At 36.0% G+C, this 22913-nt stretch overlaps 1 protein-coding gene across 1 annotated transcript in view; it reads left to right on the plus strand.

Moving 5' to 3' along the window:
* Window positions 1-22913, plus strand: part of STX18 (syntaxin 18) — a 71236-nt gene that overhangs the window by 14550 nt on the left and 33773 nt on the right. The window contains exon 2 of the mRNA XM_074587591.1: window positions 22274-22341. Within this exon, the coding sequence (XP_074443692.1) occupies window positions 22274-22341 (68 nt within the window). The remainder of the gene's footprint in view (window positions 1-22273; window positions 22342-22913) is intronic.

Genomic DNA, 22913 nt, shown 5'->3' on the forward strand with positions numbered 1-22913 from the left:
GACTAGTCTATTATAGGAATACATTTAATTTCTCTTAATGATGTTGTTTCCAATTTCCAAGTTATTTAGCTCACTGTGGAACCCATTAAAGTACGGAGGGGAAATACTTACAAGAGCTAAGATACTGTTTCTTATGTTTTTGAATACAATGTAAAGGAGTATACAGCAAATACAGGAAAATACTTCTTAAAGATAATCAAAATGTAAAGGAGAAGAAAAAGGAAAAAATATCAAAGAGTTAATTAGTTGGTCTAAAATGTGATCTAGCATAACTTCTTATATTTATTTTCTTCTCTTTTATGGCATACAGAATGGATGGTGCTGTGGTCTGGCTAGTACTTGACCATTTCTTCACAATTTATTGTCTGAAAAATTACAGTAGTTTCAGGAGTGGTTTGTGGGATCACACAATAATTTTATTTTTTAGGGAAAATAAGGCGTGTACATTTTTTGAAGGAAACTTTTTTGCTTACAATGAATGAAAAGAAACCTTTTCTCTATAGCTCTTAAAGATGGATTCTTGTTTTATCAAATTAAGCATATGCACCGTATGTAAATTCTAATCTGAATATTATTCCAATATTAAAGAAATACATTTAAAAGCATCCATTAGAGATACAGGAAGGAAGATAATGCAAATATTACATGGATTTTATCTTCTGAGTAAATTTGCGTGCTTGTTTCTGACACTAATAAGAATCAGAAGTTTACTTCAAAGACCATTTTCTAAATTGGTTTATACGTGGTTGTTACTGATGCTTTTATGTTTAAAAAAGAGCTACCATTGCAAAAACCCATCATTTGTTTGCAAGCATTTTATGGATTGAACTGTTTTGAACAAACTGATTCGCATCAATCAGTTCTTAAAATGTAGTGGAAAAAGTTTCTTCTTTCAGTGAGACTTGTAGTGAGAATTCTGCAAAGCCTGATGATGATAGACACGATCTTCTGTCAGAGCAGGCTTATGAATAACTCTCTTACTATTGTATTTCTTTCTGCTGGGCCTTTGTGGCGGTTGGTTCTGACTCCAGGTTTTGTCCCTTATGTGGAGGACTTTGAAATAATATGAATAAAATGTTAGTCAAGGAAATTACGTGGGGTAACTTGCTATGCTCTTAAGCCTCTTTTCATTAGCATGCTTGAAGAGAGAGGGAGGTTATATTAATGTATTTCCTATTATCCATATTACTGGTGCTTAAATACTAAATCTCTGGCAGTACAACTCTGTAGGTGTCTGATCCCACAAAGATAACTGTTTGACTGTGGCTGTTGCCAGTGAGATATTGTTGTTGATTAAACACAAATGTATGTTGCAACAAAAAATACTTTCTCGTTGGATCTTTATAAGCAAGAAGATTGTTCTAATGCAAATAAACTGAAACTCTTGAATAGTAAGTTGTTTGGAATTAAGTTTCCTACCTCGTTTAAGGCCATGAACCGAACTATTATATTGCCTTCTGATTGCATGGTGTGTTTTCTGCTTTAAATTGCTATTGCGGTAGCTCTGAGAGTCTCTAACTGAGAGCAGAGCTAGATATCCTTTGTGGAGCATTTGAATTTGTAACTAAGCAAGACATTTAAAGGTGCAAGATGAAATGCTGAGTGTACTGAAACAGGCTGCAGAATTATGGTTGATTTAATTGAAGAAAAGATTTTGCAAAAAATTCTTAGTAGAGTGAAAGTTTAATGCTCATTGTTTCTTCCACATTTTATCTTGCGAGTGAGAGTGAGAATGAAGGCTCAAATAAGAGAGTGCTAAAAGAGAAGTCTTCTCAAGTGCTTTTTAGAATTTTTATGTTGAGGTGCGTTCCTCACTGTTTTGCTTTGTAAGAAGCAAACTGAATTCATTGGGACTATTCATACATTGTTGAATTAGGTCCTAAGAGGGCATTCTCAGAAACTTCTGACAAATGGGAAGGAATTCCGAGTAAGGACATTTCTAATTTGTGCTATTTATTCATATTTCCAAAGATATTCTGTACCCTAAACCAAAACAATTCTACAAATATTTATGCATAACAGTTGTTGGGTAAAATTTTTCGAAAAAGTGTAGTTTTGAAAATATATACGAGTTGTAGCAATTAACCTACATGCACATTTATAATTCTAGAAAATGGACAGCATATTACACTCAAAAGACTGGATCTGATAGACCCAAATTGCTTAAAACATCAGTTATTGAAGATGTCCCCCTGGGACTTTGAGAAACCATTTAACAGATGAAAGTACATTTTGAAAAGTTTGACCTTACAGGCAATCATAAAATGAATCAAAACAGTTCTTTCCTCCCCTGAAATGTACAGAGCCCATCTGTATCTAATCCAGTAATTATAGACTGAGTTCAATTACCTTTTCAAACTTGGAGCAGACTGGAGACTAGGCAGTGAACAAACATAGGGTTTTGTCTAGACCTCAATTGACCACAGTCTAAAACTTGAATTTATATCTAATTTTATTTTTAGCTTCATTTGATAGTTTTTAAAGGATTTATTTTGCTACCTAGTTGCTAGATCATGAAGGGTTTTACTTCTTGACCTAGTGTTTATGGATGCATTTTTAATCCCAGTGAAGTTAATAAAATGACACCAAGTCCTATGAGTTTACTGGATAAGTAATTTTAAATGTAACAAAAGTGGGTTAACCAGCTCTTTTGAGTCTTTAATATTGCTGCAATGAAACTATCTGAACAAAATTACGTAGTTTGTTCTTTGTGCTTGCAGATTAAAAAAAAAAAAACAAAACACTGATGCTTTTTGCTCTTTCAGAAGAATTAACCCCAAGCCTACCTGACTGCAATATAGCCAGTAGTTGACGCAGATTAGAAACTATGCTGAATATGTTTTCAACTATTTTATTAACTTATTTCAGTTAGAGCAAATAGACTATCTATTCAGCCATACAAAGAGTGTTAAAAAATACATACATAGTTACCAATTGTAGCAGCTAGTATAGGTTATTCCTTTGACCGCCAAATTGAAGCCCAGGCATCTTTTGATATTATCCCACAACCGAAACAAGCCACATAATATATGTCTTGCTGAGAAGTATCTCGCGCTGCATTCACTGTCTGACATAACAACATTGCCAACATGATGTTCTTATTCCTTATACGATGGTTTATGTGCAACCTTCACTTGAAAAGCGTTCTTTGCAGTAAAGATGTGTGTAGTTTGCAGAAACCAACCGTAGAGTGGGAGACTTTTGTTGTTGCAATCGTACATTTCCTATCGCTTGGGTAGCAGTGGAGGAGCAATGATTAAGGACAGAATAAACACTATTTTTTTAACTTTTAATTCTGTGGTGTGCTTTTGATAGAATGGTCTCTCTTGGCAAGTGAAGGCTATGATAATTGCTGCTTTTAGTTTAACTTACTGATTCTTAATAGTAATCAGTATTTTGTAGCAGTTGCTGTAATTAGTTAAGAATGTGGTTCATGATGACTTCCAAGTCAACACATATTTAGTGAATAAGGCATACTGTTCCAATAAGTAGTAAATTTGATGTGACAAGCAGGAATCTTTTGATGTTTAATTGGTTTTCCTTGTAACACTTGAGAAAAAAATGATCTAATGAAATGTTACATATCTGTAAAGCTGAGAGGCCCGAGAGATGCATTGGTTATTCTGAATGTATTTTGTCTCTATATTTTGTAAGCATGGGAAGAGTTCTCTAATGTTTGTCTTCTGGTTTGTTGTGTGGTTTGTTTTTTTTTTTGTAGTGTACAGCAGTTTTCTGGATGAATTATAGTGTTCTGAAAAGGTAATATGGAAATATATGAAATTATTTTCATAATCATAATTGTAAGGCAAAATTTGTAATAGTATATGTTGAGGAAACAGTAGTTTTTGGTATATAACATGAGTCTGGTTTTTTCTCTTGCAAAAAAGGATTGTCATGCCCTCGGAAGTCAGGAAATCAGTCTTCAATTTCAGTCCTTCATCAAAATCCTGTTTTCAAAAGCACTGAGAACTTCTTGTTTCCTCCCTGCCTTCACTCCACATCAGGAGCTAAGACGACCTTTCAGCTGTTGTTGTACAATCATGTTTGTATTAGTAGTCTTATCATAGAAGATAGGACCATAAGCTGTCTAAAAACATTGATCGCTTCCAGTAAGCCCCCTAGCACTTTTTTTTTCTTTCTTCCCTTCACCATAATGGCCATAAGAAATAAACAGTTCACCTGGAAATTCTGGTAAAGTTGGTGCTGCCATTCAACATACCATCAGGCTTTGTAATTGAAAGTTAGGATGGTTGATATAAATTTCCGAACTTTTAGTTTATGTAATAAAATTGTGCTGTAGCTTCATAGGAAAAGGCTACTACATCCCTGATGCTGAATCATTTACTTATGCTCTATTTTATTTTATAGGGTTTCAGTGTTGCACAGAACTTCAGAAACAAAAGCATTTTAGACCAACAGCTAAAATGAGTCTGTTCTGAGAGTAAACTAAGGCAATGCCTTTAGATTGCAGGTTACCTGAAATGAGAAGTCTGGATTTTGCACTGTGTTTAGTTTGATCTAGATAATTTTAATTCTAAGGTGTAGTGACACTCCTCTCACCCCAAATGCTAAGACTACTAACAGCAGTTGTTAAAAGTGTAATGCCTGCTACAATACACAAAAATTGTGTTACAGTAAAAATGGAAAAATGAATGTTTCATAGTCTCTCTCAAGATTTTTCATGACCTCATCAACTCTCTGTTTGTCCCAAGTGAGGGTTGGTTGGTACGCTTCCACCTCTTTGCTCATTAGCAAAAGGACTTTGTTTGTTTTGTGACTGTTGCAAGAAACTACTGAATTTCAGTCAGGAAGTCACATTCTACTAACGCTGCCTAATAGATTTTCTGCTGTGTGCATTGCGTACACTTTATATTTGTCATTTAAGTGAAAAACAGTCAGTACTATTATTATTTTTATAAATCAACTGTGTTTTCAGTTCAATGGAAAGGGAAATTTTAAAAGTGAAAGTATTTGTCCTTTGTGCTTCAGTGGATATTTTTGTCTTGCTGTTTTCAAAGCAGATTACTTAAGTCAGCTCTTACAATTGTACATTTGTCCTCTGCCTGGGAGTACACACTCCGAACCAGGCGGAGAGCACACATCTTTTAACTGCCTCTGTTCAAGTAAACGCATTTAATTTTCCATGTAGAATCTTTTTTAAAACTAAAGGCAATGCTAACTGTATTATAATTGCTGGACTTCACTTTGGCAAAAAATAGTGGCTCTTCAGGGGTCGCCCCATTTTCTCCAGTTTCAGTCATTTAAAGAGTGGCTTTCTTTTGCCTTCATTTGTTACTTCCAACTCATATTTTTTTGACAGTGTGTGCTTTTATTTCTGGCTCTGCATGTTGTGTTTCATCATAGCTCTCTGTTGAAATCTCTTTCTCACAATTTTAGTGTTACTGATTTCATATTGTTGGTATTTTCTTCTTCTTTTGCAGTCCATTTGGTTTCTTTGTTACTGTATTTTTCCTGATGTTTCTACTAGAACATATTGCAGAATTAATAGTTGCTTGTTTATTTAAATAGTAAGAAAACTTTAACTGCAGGAAGGATAAATTGGTTGCCCACAAATATCTAGTCAGTTGTTTTACTTTTTCTTCTACAGCAGAAGGCAGACTTATTCTTTTGGTTGATGTCTAATTTGTCTTAAAAGACAAAGAAATTAAAAGGAAAAGGGCAGTCCATGTGAAGCTGTAATCCACATAATTAATTTTTCCTTTGTGTTTTTTCCCCTCTCTTGTCCAGCGCCTGCTTTTTGGACTTTTTCCTTTTCTTGACTCCATTCATATCATTATTTAGTATTGATAATGGCTACTAATTACACCTTATTGATACTGTAGTCATGCCAGACAGACGCTTGAGTTGCTTATTACAGAAACAGTGTTTGAATCATTATGAAGGGGACTGAGGAACGTTCAGGACGAAAAGGAAAAGATTACCTTCAAACTGGTTTAGGTGTCATGGCTTTCAATATCTGCACTGCTGCATGCAGTTATACAGTGCATTCAACAATATGCTTTTCTATTGGTATAATATTAGAGCTGCAGGCATTTGAAATTGTGTGGTTCTGTGGGGAAAAGTTGTATTTTTGGGTTGCTCTGGTTCTAATGCTGATGTGCCAAGGACTACAACATGCTATTAAAAACATGTGATCACATTAACCCTCTCTTTACTAGCATATATAGAGTATACAGTGTTTTGTTTAGGCTTTTTTGAACACTTTCAAGGAGAATATTTCACATCCTAATAGATTTAATAATTGGTTGGGGGGGGGGGGTTTCTTCCACCTATTACGTGGAGGTTTTTTTTGTTTTATTACCCTAAATAAGGTAACTGCCTGTTCTTCCAAGTACATGCTAGCTCTTGTGTCCCTGGTATCTGTCTCGCATTTGCACTGAAAATATGATTATTGCTTTAGCCAGGATGTATCTTATGATGTTTTAGGATTTTTCAGTTTTTATCTCAGACCATGCCCTTCTGCTGCTGTTTTTATTCCCTCTTCCGTCTTCAGTTCTTCCCTTCCTTCAGTTTTCAGTGTTGCTCTTATGTTTTCACCTCTATGCTGCAGTGAGCTTTACCGACTCCTGTTCCATCTACTCATACAGTCAGATATCTGCTTGACATTTACCATGTAATCTTGACCAGTCTCCTTATGGTAGATTCTCTTCCTAGTATTAGGCTTTCATGTTTTAATTCTGATTCATAGCCTTAAAATTGTAGTCTTAAAGTTGCTAGTGAGGTAGCTCCCTAGTGAGGAGGTACCTCATGTTTACCCTTCTCTCTTCCCGAGTACATTGTGCCAGTGCATCAGCAGAATACTAAAATACTAACGAAATATATTTCAGTAATACTGACTCATCTATAATGCAGAGCAGAACTGTGGAGAGGTGGTATGACATCTGTAAATCAGGTGTTCGTAACCCAAATAGTATCACCTCTATCCTTGACATAAGAGGCTGTTCACAGAATTCATACAAGAGCTGTGAAACGCTGGTGTGGCAAACTGCAGTAGCATTTTACTCTAACCTTGAGTGAAAATTGTATACAAACCAGTATCCATCTTACAGGAGATACTTCTGTTTCTACATATGCGTATCTGCTGAAACAAGTACCTTCTATCCAGTTGTTTTGTCATTTCCCCCTGCAATGTATTTAGTTATTGCAGCCCAACTTGGGCAATCTAGTTGTTATGGCAAAAGACACAGAGTCAACACTGATTTCTTCAGTGTGTACAGGTTGGCGAGTCACAGTGAAGTTGCTTGATGGACACTGAATCTTAACACAAAGCTTTTTAGTAACTCTTATGGCTTAATCTATAAACTCCTAGACGGTTTGTATGTGTTTACCTGTTGACATGGTGATGTTTTAGTTACTTGATGATTCCTTCTTCCCCTACATTGTACAGCAATGCCTGTATGTACATTAGCAGAAAGTTGTGAAAAGTAAGGCCTCTGTGAAGACTGTAACATCTTTGAAATGTTCATGTGCCACAAGCTGTTGAAAAACCGTGATGTTGCCTATAAAATATATCTTAAAAAATCGAGGGGGAGGGAAGCAGTCCCTGTTCTATTCTTTCTAGCAGATTGTTTCAAGTAAAATCAGAACTCAAATTTATTTTGAAAAATAAAGTTTTAATACATTTTGTCTTCTGAAGATCTTCTGAGTCATCAGAGTTTACAGAATAAACACAATCTTCTTCCTCTCACTGGTAGTGAGATCTTATCTCAGCGTACTTAGGTGCTGGATATCTGAAGCGCGCTCTCGCTGCAAAGTGCTTGTGGACATAAATCTATCAATAAGATGTGTCAGTGTGTGTTTCACCATCTTGCTTCATGATTGTCTCACAGCTGGCTGGGTGCTCAGTTGTATTTATAGTCACTTAGTAATTTCAGAATGGAGGCTGTGTTGCTTTCTGAGCAGCCACGAAGATAACTTGGTAGTTTACAGCCCTTTCTTCTTGGAGGCCCTTTGGAGTTGACTGCTGGCTGAAACCTCAGACTTGATGCAGCAGTATATGGTGGTGGTATGACTCAGTGCAGATGCTGCTACCTTTTATTTCAGACAACTCTCTTCTTTCCTTTTCTTGTGTTTCTGTGTTTTTGCCATAGTTTGTTTGTTTGGGGATTTTTTTTGGTTTGTTTCTGTGTTCTCTCCCTATTTGCACATCCTGTATTTTCTTTACTGTGGATGTACACAATCAAAAAGCTACATACTATGTTGAATTCTGGGCTCCTATGAATTTGAGGCTTTGTAGAGATAGACATAATGCTTTCAGAATAGAGTAAGACGTTGCAGGGAGAGGTAGCCTATCACAGTAAACAGGTGAGTTACCTAGCAGACAGTATTTTCAGGTGTCTTGTATGGCCTTGCAAAGTTCACTTCATTGAGTCTCTTCTTTTGCCATTTGTATTACAAGCTAAGTTTTCTTAGTTTTGTGTGAGCCTTGAGTTTGGCTGAGTCTCCTAGATCATTCTCCTTTATGGACTGGTGTAAGAGGAGGAGACCAAAGCTTGTATCTCCCATATTAGCATTGGTTAGGATAATGCATATTTATGTTTCTTATTACACAGTTGCTTAGCTTGCCGCAATCGCATCCAAGTTTCTTTTTTGGTGACTAATAGTAGTGACTTTGCAAGAGCAAGCATCATTTTGGGCCAGTATGCTCCAAGTCCTAAATGTATGCTAATTTGACATATTTTTGCCATTGCCGCTAAGGAGGTAGACACAGGGGTTTTCATAAATTTCTCTTTGCGGTGGTGGTAAGAGGAACATATAGTACATTCAGTGTCATTGGGCTTTGGATGCAGCTGGAAGAAATAGAAATTTTTCCTGGGAGGGTGCATGTGTGTGAAGGAGGGAGTGAGGGGAGGATAACAGGAGCGTGCAATCTACCTTTTTTGCAAGGCAGGAGAAGGTTACTTTGCTGGGAAAAGTCACCTACATTCTCTGTTTGAGAGAGATGACTTTGGAAGGAGCTCATCTTAAAACGTTGTCAGTGTGCCATTGCGTTACCTTTGTTTTCTTGACAATATAAGTTAAAGCTGTTGTACATAACACTTTGGCTTCTGGCTGTGAATAAAGAGCCAGGTCCAGGTTTTGCTAAAATGAGGTTTTACAGGGGGATCTACAGCCAAAAGTATTTGGAGTAAACCAGTAACACCGCAGATTGTAGTCTGGTTGGATTGATAGGGGCATTCTAGAACCGTTCATACATTAGGGTAGAGAATGTCATTATTTTATGTATTGTCAACAAAAACCTACTCTTTGAAATCAGTGCTTTTGTAACGGTTCCTTTTTACGTTCAGCTGTTCACCTCCTTCCTTAAAAGACCCTCAGTCGAGAAGGTAAAGGCAGTGGCATACTGGAAACTCATTTCTTTATCACAGGCAGTGAGGAAAAAAAATTAAAGTTGGAAAAAAAGTTTTAAATTATGGGCAACACTATGTTTTCAGCTACAAGTATCGTAGCAGCTTGCTGTTTTTCAAATCACAAAGCTAGACAGTGAGTCACCCCGTGTGGAGGGGCTTCCTGAGGACTTCAGAATTGGTACTCTGGCTTATAAACTTTTTTTAGTCTTTTTAGAAGCTTCTGGCTTTTAAGCAGCTTAATTTTCTTTCTTTCTCTTCTTCAGTTATATATCTGTCATTGTATAATAGATAGAATAATTGGGTTTAGAGTATAGAGTTCGGAGTTTAGCTTTCTAGTTCTAAATAAGGCTGAATTTTTTTTTTTTTCCTGATGTGGTCTGATAATTTCCTATTGATATGGTTGAGGGAGGCTTAGAAGAGGGCCTTATATACAGGTAATGTAACAGCTAGAAGTGCCACATAATACTTTATCATAATACATATGGGAATTAGAGAAATGATCTGTTAGGTTGCATTTCTTTTGCTAAAGATTCCTTCTACTGTATACTGTGTGTATATATATATATATATTTTTCACATCTCCTGTTAAATTTGTGTGGCTGTTATGGGTGTTCCAACAGGAAACTATTTCTATCTATTGTAATGTGAAAAATTTTCTAGGTTTTTGGCTATGACTTCTTGAATTAATATTAAATTGTGAAGCATATCACAATTTTCCTCATGTGAACTTCAAGTTCTTTTTCTTGCTTTTTGAAAATACAGCCAATGCTGATGCTCTTTTAGCTCTTACTTAACTGAGCTATAAATACGTAATTATTTTAACTTTGAAGTTCTCTATGCAGTACCATTGTTTTTGAGGGTCTGCATGCTGGAATGTTTCATGCAAACTTGTAAATACTTTTAGACTATAGGAAACACTTTTTTCTGAATATAAGGTCATTTTTTTAGCTATGCTGACATACAAAAATATTTCCCAGTTTGTGCTTTTTCTTCTTCTCTGCTATTCTAAAACTTTTTACATGAAAAACTCGTAAAAATTTTTGTGCTGTCTTCTTGTTGGCCTCACAATGTCGTAGCAGTTTCTCATGATTGCTCTTATCACTAAAAATGTTTCATACATTTAACTTCAGCTTCTTAAATCTGAAAAGTCTTTAATTTTTTTCTTACTGATTGACATCTATCTCGAGTAAAATTGAAATACTCAGAAATCTGAATGCTTTGTTCAAATTGGTTAAGTGAGTATGATTAAGTTGTTAGAAGTATCCCATCAAGTAAAAATCTTATGACTGCATACAAAGCTGTCTGTTGAATTAAAAAACCAGAAATCCAACTTTCATTTGCAATAGCAGTGTTCTGATTGTCATTAAATAAATTATGTTTTACTCTATTTTGTTTAAACTCAAGATTAATTTCTATGGTTACAGCAGATATAAATCTTCAGATTGCTTTTAAAAGGGATTGTTTATTCAGAACAGGGCTGACAGTCTCTCCTTAAGAGACGCTATTACTTAATTTTATTTTTCTAAGTTTAAATGCTTAAAAAATATTTGTAATGATACCCCAAAGGCATCATAAAAATGTAAAAATAATTATACTCTAAAATTACCAAAATTACGGGAAATAGACATTTAAAAAAATCTTACTGAGATTCATAGCTGAGAAAAAGTGAGAAAGGAAAAGTGCCTTACTTCACAACTTAAATTCTTGTCAGGAGTTTCTGCTTTCAGTGATTAAAAATATACTTTTGAATTGTCAGCATTACTCAGATGCAAAAGAATAGCATTGATTTCCCTTTTAATTACAGTTAAGGCTTACTGCTCCCAAATTCTGCAAGCGCTTTCTCAGGAGAAATTTCTACGTGACTATCTGTTGGAATTTTTTCAAGTAGAAGTTATTCTCCCTTGTGGTTTGGGAGGACTGTTTTTTTCATAGATCAAACCAGTTGGCAGATACCCCTAAGCAGATCAAACCCAACATAAATAACATTTTGTGGTGAACAAATGCGGGGATCCAGAGACACTTTTTCATGCCACATCATACATTAACTGGGAAGCTAATGGTCGTTTGGTAGTTAACTTAATAGAAATATGACAGAGTGATGTACTCTGAAGGAAGGGATTTTTCTCAGTCATTACGGGTGGACTTGGGTCACGTCAGAAGATTCTTGAGTGGGGACAAAGAAAGATGCCTTCATTCTCAGTCATGCTTTTAAGCCAGCTTGTGCTCTGATAAACTTCTAGCCCTTACTGTAGAGTTGAGAACCTGTCATGGTTTGCCTTAATTACCATTTTATAAGACACTTCTATTTCTTAGAAAGGGGCAGGGTGGTGGGAACAGGATAATATTAGCAGACTGGATTTCAGACTGGCTCTGTTAGTATCCCTGTCTGGTCCAAGAGTTATTAAAAGGATTATTTAAAAGGATTATAAGGATTATCCTTTTTTTTTCTCTCATTTTAGACAAAATTTTTGCTTTTTTTAAGGGCGAGAGGAGAAGAGTTGTTTTCCCCAGGGATGGAGAAGGGATTTTTTTGATTTGGTTCTACTTCCTAGGTGCTATAACAGACGAAGAGTAGCTTGCTCAGAAAATGCAGCAAAGCTGTCCATTTGAAGTGGGGCAGCACAGAAGAGATCTGTGTGCCTGATTGAGAAACTTTAACTAGATTTACTGAAGATGTGAATAGCCTCTATCAGTGTGTCACTCCGCATCAGCCACGTAAGGACTTACGCTGACCAGGGCCCAGTAAATTCCTAAGATTTAGGGCAGATGATCCAGGTCTTGAGGTTTTCTGTTACATTTGGAGGGGGGGAGAAGGGCCCTTTGTCTTAATTTTTCTGCCGATACGATAAAGCACTTGGATGAAAATCCTAATGCATTCATAATTGGCTTGTTTCCAGTATATTTGTTTATTCGTTTTGTGCCTGGTCTGTAAGTGTTCTTTAGATAAAGAATCATAAACTTCTCATTTCCAACTGGGTGTTTCCTTGATCCAGTCCAGTGTTTTAATGGGGGGAGCAACTTATTTGGCATAAATCCTAAATCAACCACTAAAGTCATGTTTCGTCTGCATAATACAAATGAAGGTGTTGAAACATAATGAAAGGATTTTTTGCACGAAGAATACTATTGTACCATTGATGAAAATCCAGGAAAATACTTGAATGCTGACACAGAACGGTGCTTGTCCCCCTGAATCCTATTTGACAGAGTGGGTAGGGCTTTAAGACAGAGTAAGTGCTGTGTCGGTTTGTACTGTATCAGTGTATAGGTGTGTTAGTGTAAATATACCCAAAATGTAGAACTCTGACTGCTGGAAGGCCTGGCAGAGGAGCCAGGACAGTGGGGCGTGAGGAAGGCTGTGGTGTGGTGGGGGCTCCGGCAGAGAGCACGTCGGCACGGCTGGTGCCACGGCTGTAACTACTCTGGTGGTGGCCTGTGGTGGCTTCTGCTGCAGCAGAGTCACTTCCGTCCCAAAGTGAACACATGCGTATGTGACTCTCCCTGAATGGCGCTGCAGAAACTTGTATTCTGAATTTCATAATGATCGTCAGACAGAGTAACCTTTTATCACTGTGTATCTGTTACATGGGACTGGAAATCTCTTTATGGCATAAAACATCTTTGAGTCAAGAAAACATAGTACTAAACGAGCTCAGGCTGTGAGAATAAGGGACAAGAAAAATATCTCTTACGAAAAGACACAAGCAAAGTTGAATGCAGTTACTGAAAGGTTGTAAACGGAGCGTTTTGAACAGCAATGGTAAAGGCCAATTATTGCAAATATGTATTTTGACCAATTTACTTTTATCTCTCAACCAAAACATTCCCCACAATTGTTGTGGGGTTTATATTTTAGTCAGTGAGGTTTTGGATGATTGTGTAAAAATATAAATGTTAAAGAAAGTTATGATTAGAGTTGGACAGTAAACAAGAAAATGGGAAATAGTAAGTTTTATGAAAATCAGATGTTGCTTTTTTTTTGTGAGAGAGAGTATTTGTTGCCACAGAGAATAAATGAAGACTGGTTACTAAAAACATTTAGCATGCCATTACATTGTAGAAAGCCTACTGCTAATTTTTGCTGTAGGTCACCTCATGCTCCTCTCTACAGACCACTTTCAGAATATTTAGATGTGCTTGTATATGTGCGATATCAAACCAGTGTGTTCCCACAAGACCTAAGAAAACAGTGGCAAAATTAACACAGACCTCTTTATCTTAAATTCTACATGTATTGCAGTTTTCTGAATTGAATTGAAATTCAGTGTTTATAAGTAGTTATCCTATCAAATAAGACCACTTTTTTCTGTATTTATAAATGCCTGAAATACAAAGTATTAAAATGGTTTTAGGAATATACAATATACTTCAGGATAATTTCAATCTTTAAAAAAATTTCAGTGGCTTCAAAATAATTTTTCTGTAAAGTTGGAGTTTGCTGTAGGTACCATGTATATTTTAAAAACATACAGTAACCCCATCACCAAAAAACACCCCAGCAGAACCTTCCTCCAGTGGTAATACTGGGTACTCTTAGTCTTTATTCTGGTCAGTGGGGAACTGGAGCTTTTGAGCTCTTAGGTCTTAATTTTACTTTACTATTTAGAAGAGTCTTGAATGAAAAATGGTTTGCAATTGTGTCACAAAATTCCAAAAATAATCTCATCATCATTCATTTGACCAAATCGTATACCAACTCTGGATTATTTTTAAAGAAAGCATGGTAAGATGAAATGTGAGGCTTTTAGGCTGATAGTGAATTATTTACTACCAAATTTTCTGTTCTGTATAGTAAACGGTGAATAAAAAATCAAAATAACCAAGTGCAGATCTAATGTGCACTTTAGCGGCTAGCTGAGTATTTCAAATGTGAACTGACAGTAGCAAAAATCAACGAGAGACAGTTTTTAGTATTTATAAATATATGCTAAGGAAAGCAGGAATTAAAAATCAAAAAAAGATTTCCTTTAAAAGCAAACTGGTTTTTTTTTTCTTTAGTGTGCAAGACAGTGCTTTTTTACTTTTTCCTTTTTCCGAGTTCGATATTAAGCAAAAGGAAGCATTTTCTGCTTCAGGCCAGGTGTTAGGAAATTAGCTTTGCTTCTTACTGCAGTTTAGAGATTTCTTCGTCAGTTTGTTAACGATCACTGAATACTCCCTGTGGTATTCTGCAAACAGGTTTTATTTTCCAGTATCCCACAATGGCTAATGCAAATTTTTGCAGTGATTCCTTACAATTTTACTTCGGTTTTACAAAAAAAAATTGTGTTATTTTAAAGTAGAAAAATACTGACAATATTACACATTTTAGTTTTTAAATGTTCTTTAAAAGATTTGTACTGTCTTCACCTTGAAAGGTCAAAATGCCTCAGTCTTCGTTTTCATGGCTTTTAATTCAATTAATTCAATTTTGAATGTTCTTGTCCCATGTACCACACATTTTATTAATCCAGGGTCTTCGTTCTTGGTTATGTTAATCCCTTTGCTCTGAATGCAAGACTACTAATAAAATGCAATTGAAATGTTTCCCCGCTTGTTGCTGCTGCTGTAACATATATGCTGATGTAAAGCAGAAACTGAACAAAGTCACAATTTTCCTGAGATTAGAGGTAGCCAGGCTGGCTGTCTCCTCGCCTCCTGCTACCCACTTCCAGCGTCGGGCCACCCCCACGCCACAGTTTAGATATTATTTGCTCTTTCGGGTTTCAGATTACGAGAGCAATTGATCTGCGTGACCTATTTTAGAAACTTTCACGTTTTCTTGGGAAACTTAAACCAAATGTATCCCCTCCAGAGACAAATCAGCTGAAAACTGGCCAGTTGACATTTGGAGGCAGTCAGTACTCCTCTGCAATGAATTCTGGTAGGACAGCACCACCTCACGGCCTACTACATCCAAACCCCTTTAAATAACAGTTTTCACACTGTGAAATTCAGAGCTGAAGCTTCAGCTCTGTATTTAAACTTTGGTGTAGATGCATTGGTTTAATCTTTCTTGGATGTCACTGTGCCGAGGAATCGTATCATTTCATCTTTTGAAGGTTCCAGTTTCTGAAATGCAGAATCCAGGTAATAGTATTTTAAAAACAAAATCTTGTCTGTTCTTAGGCAATATCCTGCAGGAGCCCATGTGAATTCTATGGGCTGACAGTGCTTAAAATATAACCTTGGAGGAAGCTGTGTGGAACCTGGCTTTTCACGTGTATTTTTAAAAAGTTCATAACTCTATCTAATCAAAGATAGTTTGCCATGGAAAACTTCTCCAGAGGAGTCATTTCTTCAGCAAAACTTTTCTGACTAGTGTTTCCCAACTGTAATAGTTTAGGTAAGAGCCCAAGCCCTTAATTTTAAAATTTATTTAGTATGAACTGGGTTTCTGTTTATAGTATCTATTCTGTTTGGGTTTTATGCCAGATTTCTGAAAATGCTTGCCTTCATTACATGCACTAACCATGGAAAAATTAATCCTTTTTTTTTTTTTTTTAATATGGTTTAGACATTGGAAGCTTCTTTTTTTTTTTTTTTTTAAATAAAAACGGGATTATGTTCTTACATCAGTTACTCCTCCTAGTACTGAGACTGTGCGTTTTTTTGGTCGGAAACATGCAATCGCTGTACATCATCTAATGTCTTATTGAAATTCTTAATTTCTTCTGAAATGGGCAGTGAGTATGTTTGGGTTGACTGTACGTTTGGAATTGAAAGCGTGACAGGTGTCTAGATATTCGTATTATAACAATCTTAAATTTTCTGCTCTTTGCAGAGGGGATTGTAGAATCTAGACACCTTTTCATGAATCTGTAGATGGAATCTATTTAGGTAAGATATATGAAGATCAGGCTTTTTGCACATATAGAAAAATGAAATGTAAAAATTTTTTTCTTTTTTTGTGGTTAGTAAGGCACTACCATCATCAGTGCCTGGCAGTGCTGCTGAATCAACAGTAAATGTCATGTCTCTTATGACTTTTGCAAGGGCCTTTCTTTCATGCTTTGGTTTTAAGTATCTTTAAAGTTTCCTTTAACAAAGTACATCTTTTAAAAATTCAGAGTGGCAATATTGTGTGAAGTGTAAGAGTCAATTTTATATGGTAGTAAATAGTTGCTTATTGTTCTGATGGAAGAGTAAACTTGATAAAACGCTATGTTTGTTCAATGAAACTGACTATTCAGCGCTGTCGAATTCTCTCTACAATATGTCACGGGAACCTAGTCCAATCATTTTAATCGCAGACAATGCTGCTGCTTCTTGCGGTGGGTTAAACGTATGCAAATTGGAACCTACTGTTTCATGAGTGGTCAATTCTTTGTTGGGAGTGGAAAGAAATGTTGTATGTATTGCTAAGATACTGAAGGAAGCATAGTCAGCGTCTTCGTTCTAAGTATACGCGCCTTTTGAAGATGCTGCTTTGGAGGGAATGCTTTCCTATTTCTCTTCTTGTTTATTTAGAGCCTGCTCCAAAATCATAAGAAAAATCTCTAAATAGAGGAACATCTACCATTTCTAGTGAAGGCCCCAAGTATAAATAGAGCTGTGCATGCCACCTGTGGTAGCAGATGGCAGCCATTCACAGCTTCCTTTTGTGTTGGACCTGCATTATATACAATATTTGCTTTTATGTTTTAATAAGAGTTGTTTAAAAAAAAATCTACAGTGGCAACAAAACACAGATATATGCATTAAAGGGGGAGTTTACAATGAAGAGGAGCTTTCTAAACTGCAAACCAGAACTTAAAGTAACTTTTAAAAAGTTACATTACTGGCTTTAATGTGAATTTATGGAGTGTTGTTTACTTGTGTGATACCGATGCTTTTGTTGCCACTGAGTGGAAAACTGCTGCTGCTTCACCATAGAGAACCAACCGTTTTTTCATGATCAGAACTACGCTTGGGAGTTTTTAAGTAACAGCTGGAGTCTCCAGCTTTGGTACCTAAGCTTAGGAGGTTATCATGGTAAGTTTCTTCAGTTGTAACTAAATATACCTCTGTTCATGGCAGATGCATCGTTTAGGAAGTACCCTACTCGTGCTAGCCAGCGTCTGCTCTCCCTTGTGCTGATCCAGGCATTTGTAGAGCTGAAATGAAAGAAACTGATTCTTTGTATTTGGTCTTAAGCATTATTAACCCCCTTTTCCAGAAGAGTAATTAAAAAAAAAAAAAGTCATTTTGGTGTGTGGTATTGACCCTCAAGGGAGTGCCAGTGGGAATGAAAAAAGAAGAGGGAGAGCCTGGAGTTTCATAAGCGGTCTTGTCGGAAAGAACGTAACCCTCCCTATTCTGGTAGTGAACAGAAGCTCAAGAACATCCTTTTCATATAACGGTATAACTGATGTTGGCAATAGGAGGAAAGGTATTTTTTTCCCATGATTCTCATAAAAATGTCAGCTATATCTGGAAATTCAGTAGTGTTCTTTCCCATAAGTTAGTCTTAATGTAGTGCAAGAGTGCAACTATGAAGGGCATTTTTCTGAGCCCTCCTGTCCCTTCAGGGAAAAAAGGAAATAATTTCATTATTTCAGGGTTGAAGGAGAGGCTTATTTTTCTGCTCCAGACTTTCAGAGAAGAAGAACGCTAATTTCCAGAGGCAGAGAATGGGAACCATGATAAGAGGCCAATACTGAGATGTGTTTGTGCTTCGTCTTCAAATTGCTTTCATATAGTCTTTTGATGGCTGTGCCAACCGGTGGTGTAATTGTTTTGAAAAATAGGAAGTTGCAGTTACAATGGATGTGTAGATGGAGCGGAAAAAATGGATATGCTGAAATGGAAGTGGGATTTAAAATTGTTCTAGGTCTACTTGAAAGATTAATTAGAGAAGATACAAAAGATTAGCATGGAGGCAGTAAAAAGCAGGGGGGGAGAGAGAGAGAGACTGACTGCCCAGGAAAACTGTTGCGGAAGGGAAGACTTTGGAGAGATAAAGTCAGGTTTGGTAAAATTCATAATGAATTAACTAATGGTATTAAAACCCCCCAAAGTTAAACATTCTTTAGCTATGTAAATAAAAAGAGAATTAGCAAAAAAGTGGATTTGTCATGCAGCTGGGGTATAGATTAAGAATGGTTTAGGCATGGTCTCCAGAGTAAATTTATGTGGAAAAAGCCATATAAATTTATGGGTAAAAGCAAGATATGTACTGGGAACCAGAGCATGGAATTGGAAATTTGTACGAAATCTCAGAACTTCAATGCAGTCAAATTGTGGTTATCAGATAATCTCTCCGTTGAGTTGAGACACAGTGGATGTGTCTCAAGAAATCCCAAGTTCTGAAGGCAGCTATTTTTAATGAAAATACATTGAATTGAAGATGGTACCATTTGATCAGAGGAAGAAAATTTAATGCCTATAATTAAGTCAGCAGAGGGAAACTGATAATGGCATCATCATCAGGGCCTGCCCCAGAGGTGTTCCAGGATTCAGAAAATATTTTAAGGGGGAAAAGATAAATAGAAAGCAAGACACCATGCAGTATAATTTGCTATCTTACTAAAGATAGGATGTGCCCGACCAATCTGATGCTTTAAAAAAATCTGCTTTTCCTTCGTTAAGGTGACCTGGTGTCTGACGGTAAAGTGTCTGATAATAGGAAATCTAGAGGAGATTAGCAGAGAAAATATTGACTGAACAAGATGAATAAGCAGATGCAATGCTTCTGTGTTGAAAGAAAGGTTGGGCTGAAGAGAGGTTAATAGTGGAGTTGCTTTTTCCATTCCCCAAAATAAGAACAATACTAAACGAGATGAGTTTCTAAAATCAATCCCAGAGATTGGTCGGAGACGGAGCAGTAAAATTTACTGATGAGGGAATGCTGAGAGGAAGGAGAGGGAGGAGCATGATACATTACAGCAAGTGCTGAGTGACTTTGAGGTCTGGAGTTGTGGGGAGAAGAAAGAAATTCAGCAACAGAATATGTATTTAGAGACCAAAACAAATAATAAGCTCGGAATTAATCAATGAAAACAGTGGAAGAAAAGATATTTCCAACTTCTAGTCATCTGCATCGGAAAAGGATGGATACAAACTGGAGTAAATGCAAAGGAAAGTTAGGGGTTAGGCAACTTTGGAACTGTCTTGGGAGAAGAAACTAAAAGCTCGGGGTCATTTGTCTGGGGCTACAGAAGTTATAGGAAGATAGGATGATTGTCGGTAAACTCAAATACACAGCCAGGGAAGCAGAGCCCTTAAGGGAAAGGACTGTTTTGAAGCAAGAACAGATGGGTAGAAGTTGGTCATCAGTAAACCCTGGAATTTGATGGTTTGTATTCGTAATAAGAGCAATAGGATTCTAATAAAGTAGTTCAGTTCAAAGAGGGAGATGCTCTATTACCTTTAGGCTGGAGCTTGATAACTTTGTAAAGAGTATATGGTGTGCCTCCGATAACCCCAGAATAATTGCAGGTTGATTACACTGGAGATATCGTCAAGATTTATATTTGTATAATTGGGGATATTTTGTGTCTGCAGAAAATTAAGCATTGTACTAAAAAAAAAAAATTGTCGTTTTATTTTTGTTTTGTTTTTTTTTTTTTTTTAAATTCATATTCTCTGTTATCCTAGCAAGACCTTCTTTTTTGTAAAAATTGTTTAATTTTGTTGATATGGTAATGACGAATTGAGTTCAAAACTATGCCAGTAGCACATGGTAAGAAAAGGCAAAAGAGAAATAGCAGCAGTGCAGGATCGCAGAAGATGCTGTTAGAATTTGAAGAAAAGTAGAACAAGAAGTCTCACTTCTGATGCAAATCTTGGGAACTAAGACCTTGATGCGAGTATGGGCATAATGGTGTCATTCTAAATTCATGAAAATAGCTTTACAAATGAAGGAGAGGCAAAGTGGGGTCAGTGCGATTCAAACACACGATGACAATTTTAGCCTAAATAGAATGCTCTTTGTGACTAGATGAATTAATTACTGTAAGACAGTGTTCTTGCTTGTCATTCTGATTCTTTCTGCTTGTTAATCACTCCTAAATTGTAGCTATTGCAGTAATATTAAGATTTATTACTTATAAAGTTTTGCTGATCTCTTTCCTAGTTTAGCGTTTGTTCACATATTAATGTAAATGTTTTGAAATGTGTTCCTTATTTTACATTTCTACTCATTGTCCTCTGTAGTACTTTCTTTCTGCCCATTAAGTATTATTGTTCTACTGAAACACTGTATGACTGTTTTAAATGTTTTGCTTTCATAGTCAAGCTTAATTTATCTATTCAGCAAATTTCATGACATACCAAGTCTGAGCTGAGAAGGAGATTAGTATACAAAAAATAAGTTCCAGTGGTGATGACAAGGAACATTTGTAGAATGGTTTAGCTTATTCTTTGTGCCTCGTTGATCTTGTAGTGATTTCAGTATTTCCCTTCTTATTGCTTATGACAGTGCTAACACGCTTTAGGAAACTTGGGATCTTAACAGAACTCAGTTTGCTATGAATGGGCTGAATTTCCCATCCTGTTAATCACATGGAAAACTTTAAACATGAAAACTGGGAAAATTCTTATCTGATACGATGAGTTATAGTAAAAATGAAACAAAGCAAATAATAGTAGGGAAATGTATGTGTATTTATTTGCACAAGGAAACACTTATTTTTAGTTGTACAAATCACTGCGGTCTTACTAAGTACATTTTTTTTGCTCTTACTTTTTTCAAAGAGCTGCTGATCTTTTGAAAAAAGTAATTGGGGGAATTAATCTTCTATTTATGCAAACTGTTCTGTGTTCTTTCTCTGTGGTTTTTTTGTTTGTTTAATTACAAGGAACATTTGCATGAAAATAGGATTTTAGGACTTGAACAGCTTCTGATGCTTTTTCCCAGATACAAGGAGTAAACTACATTTATTGTATTTGTAAACTGAAACAACTATTGTTTTGTAAAATTCCTTGCATGCTTTTTTACACTTAATTATTAATGAATTTTTGAGAAGCTGCTTTAGAAAGGTTTCTCCTGCCTCCCCCTTGAAAAATATATACCACTAATGTATATAGTATACAATTCCTCTCCACCCCCCCCGCCCCAATCATGTCTCCTTCAGGACCTGCCAAGGAGGTCATATTGGTAGTCATCTAATTTCTCTGGGCAATTAAACTTGATTCCTGTAGTTCTTCCATTTTTTAAGATAAGCAGTGTCTCGTGCTACACCATATCTTTTGAATCAGATTAAAGTTTGCAAAAGTTCTTTCAGATTTTTAGGAGTTTTTTTATCTTTTCAAAGAATCCTTGTAAAGACTTTTAGTAAAGAAAATCAAGCAGCAAAATGTATCCACAGTGAAGTGGAAATCCAGAAATAGAAATTTGATAGGGATGTATGCTCTGGCAAAACTTACTAATGATTATCAGATGATAGAGATACTACTTTAGTTTGGGCACACTGGTCACTCCATTATGGCAAAACAGAAAGGAGCGGGACAGCACCTTGTTCTGCAAGTTCTAATAACTGAACTTGAACATTTATATCATGTCTCATCAGTAAAATATTTAAAACTTTCTTGTGTAATCTTCTAAAATGAATTAATTTTCTAAAATGTGCATTAGATCCTGGATTACCAGTTTAGATAATGTTTTGTGTTATCATTATCACGTTTAGTATTCTTAATGCTTAATACTGTAGTTATATTTAGTGTTTAGTAGTGTTTAGTTTATGCTTTTTGGATAGAAGACTTGCATTTTTGCTACTTTTCTCTGAGTTGTACTTTCATACAACAGATATTTTTTAGATAATTTTTATGTATTGGCTGCTTGCAAAAAGTGAAAATTCTACTATAGAAGAGTAAATTTTATGATTCTGTTTAATTACAGAATAAATTTTACAAATTCATATTGAAGCATGGAATACTGAACTTTAAACATAAAAGTAATCAGGTATCTGACTGAAGTTTAATTATGATTTCTTTTCACTTAGATTTCTCATATTGGAAAGCTGAAAGATTTTCTTCTCCAACACAGAAAGGATTACATTAATGCTTACAGGTAAGCGTGCATTGTGCTTAAGAAGATTTATTTATTTATTTTCAGGTTTAGAAAGTGAAATGCTTAAAAATCTATAGGTATAATGACTAAAAACGTAGATTGCTTATTAATTGGTTTACTGTAAACTATTTAAGATGAAGACACATCACAAGAAGAAAATGGTTCTAAATAAGATGAGACTCAGAATTTGAAGATGTTCTCTGGCTCTTAGGAGTGAATTCTGAAACAAAACAAGCTGGCACCTTTTAAGGACCTGCAGAGTAGGTTTCTGAAGTGATTCCTGAGACAGCAGAACAGGAGATTCAATGGTCCAGGCTTTCCCTGCTTTTAGTGTCACTTTGTGACACTAAACCTGCCTGTTACCCCTTAAGTATACAGTCGGTAGCATCAGCACATCCTGGTGGAGAATGATGCAAACTCTTCAGACTTTTAAATATTTTAAATATATGGAAATTCCACAGAGTGGAATGTGAATTGCTTATGAAGGACACTATTGAGAACACGGTGGCAGGGGACAGCAGCACAGAATTTGCTTTTCTGTGACAAAAACTGTAGGCTTCAGTGCTGATAGT

Source organism: Larus michahellis, chromosome 5, assembly GCF_964199755.1.
Source record: "Larus michahellis chromosome 5, bLarMic1.1, whole genome shotgun sequence".
NCBI lineage: Eukaryota > Metazoa > Chordata > Aves > Charadriiformes > Laridae > Larus > Larus michahellis.